General features: G+C 51.7%; 1 protein-coding gene across 1 annotated transcript; it reads left to right on the forward strand.

Moving 5' to 3' along the window:
* The first annotated feature begins 286 nt into the window (after nucleotides 1-286).
* Nucleotides 287-1,234, forward strand: LOC128949205 (olfactory receptor 14J1-like). The gene has a single exon (XM_054294060.1). It carries the CDS (start codon nucleotides 302-304, stop codon nucleotides 1,232-1,234), a length of 933 nt encoding a protein of 310 aa, XP_054150035.1. The 5' UTR covers nucleotides 287-301.
* Nucleotides 1,235-1,599: the final 365 nt, after the last annotated feature.

Consider the following 1,599-nt stretch of genomic DNA (forward strand, 5'->3'; position numbering starts at 1 on the left):
TGCTCTGACGTTGCCATCAGACCCTGCAGATCCAGAGCTCCCCTGGGCAGTGCCAGAGCTGGGAGGGGTCTGCGGGGCAGAGCTGAGCCCCCAGGGCTGGGCTGGGCTCTGGCAGCACTTGCAGGCCCCAGCCCTGGGCACAGGGAAGCAGCTGCTGGCAGGGACAGCTCCAGGCAGCAGAGCCCTGGGCAGGCAGAGGGGGGAAAGTGCCCCAAGCTGTGCTGGGATATTTAAAGTCCTTTCCAAACCCAGCTATTCCATGATTACTTTTTCTACAGATCCTCATGCCAAGACACAGCATATGTCCAACAGCAGCTCCATCAGGCACTTCCTCCTGCTGGCATTGGCAGACACGCAGCAGCTGCAGCTCCTGCACTTCTGCCTCTTGCTGGGCATCTCCCTGGCTGCCCTCCTGGGCAACGGCCTCATCATCAGCGCCGTAGCCTGCGGCCACCACCTGCACACACCCATGTTCTTCTTCCTGCTCAACCTGGCCCTCAGCGACCTGGGCTCCATCTGCACCACTGTCCCCAAAGCCATGCACAATTCCCTCTGGAGCACCAGGAACATCTCCTACACTGGATGTGCTGCACAGCTCTTTTTCTTTCTGTTCTTCATTTCAGCAGAATTTTCCCTCCTGACTATCATGTGCTACGACCGCTACGTGTCCATCTGCAAACCCCTGCACTACGGGACCCTCCTGGGCAGCAGAGCTTGTGCCCACATTGCAGCAGCTGCCTGGGCCAGTGCCTTTCTTTATTCACTGCTGCACACAGCCAATACATTTTCCCTGCCCCTGTGCCATGGCAATACCCTGGGCCAGTTTTTCTGTGAAATCCCCCAGATCCTCAAGCTCTCCTGCTTTAATTCCTACCTCAGGGAACTTAGGGTTATTGTGTTTTCCATCTCTTTAGCACTTGGTTGTTTTGTCTTCATTGTTTTCTCCTATGTGCAGATCTTCAGGGCTGTGCTGAGGATCCCCTCTGAGCAGGGATGGCACAAAGCCTTTTCCACCAGCCTCCCTCACCTGGGAGTCGTCTCTCTGTTCATAAGCACTGCTGTGTTTTACTACCTGAAGCCCCGTTCTGTGTCCTCCCCATTCCTGGATCTGGCACTATCTGTTCTGTACTCAGTGGTGCCTCCAGTCCTGAACCCCCTCATCTACAGCCTCAGGAACCAGCAGCTCAAGGCTGCAGTGTGGAGACTGATGACAGGATGGTTTCAGGAACATTAAACTATTGAAGTGAAGGGAGATGACCATCCGATTGATGAGCATCGACTCCGATTTATTGATCAAATCAGCCACCTTTTATAACAATGTTAATTGACTTCATGCATATTGCAAAATTCAAGCTCACGATAGGCTACAGAGAAAACTCCAACCCTCCTTTTGTTTACAATACCTGTGGTTTGTTTATTGAAACCAGGATCAGTGTTCTCACCGTGATATGAAAAGTTCTCAAAACCTTCATATCTGTTCCCAGAGCAGCTATCTGTTCCCAGAGCAGCCAAGGACAGAATGTTTGCCTGTTATGAGAAGACTGTCTGAGAATCTTATTGTTTATAAAAATGTGCTTGAAAACCTAATTATTTACAGAA

Source organism: Melozone crissalis, unplaced genomic scaffold (assembly GCF_028551555.1).
Source record: "Melozone crissalis strain CALT ecotype California unplaced genomic scaffold, PUWL_Pcris_2 ptg000201l_1, whole genome shotgun sequence".
Lineage (NCBI taxonomy): Eukaryota > Metazoa > Chordata > Aves > Passeriformes > Passerellidae > Melozone > Melozone crissalis.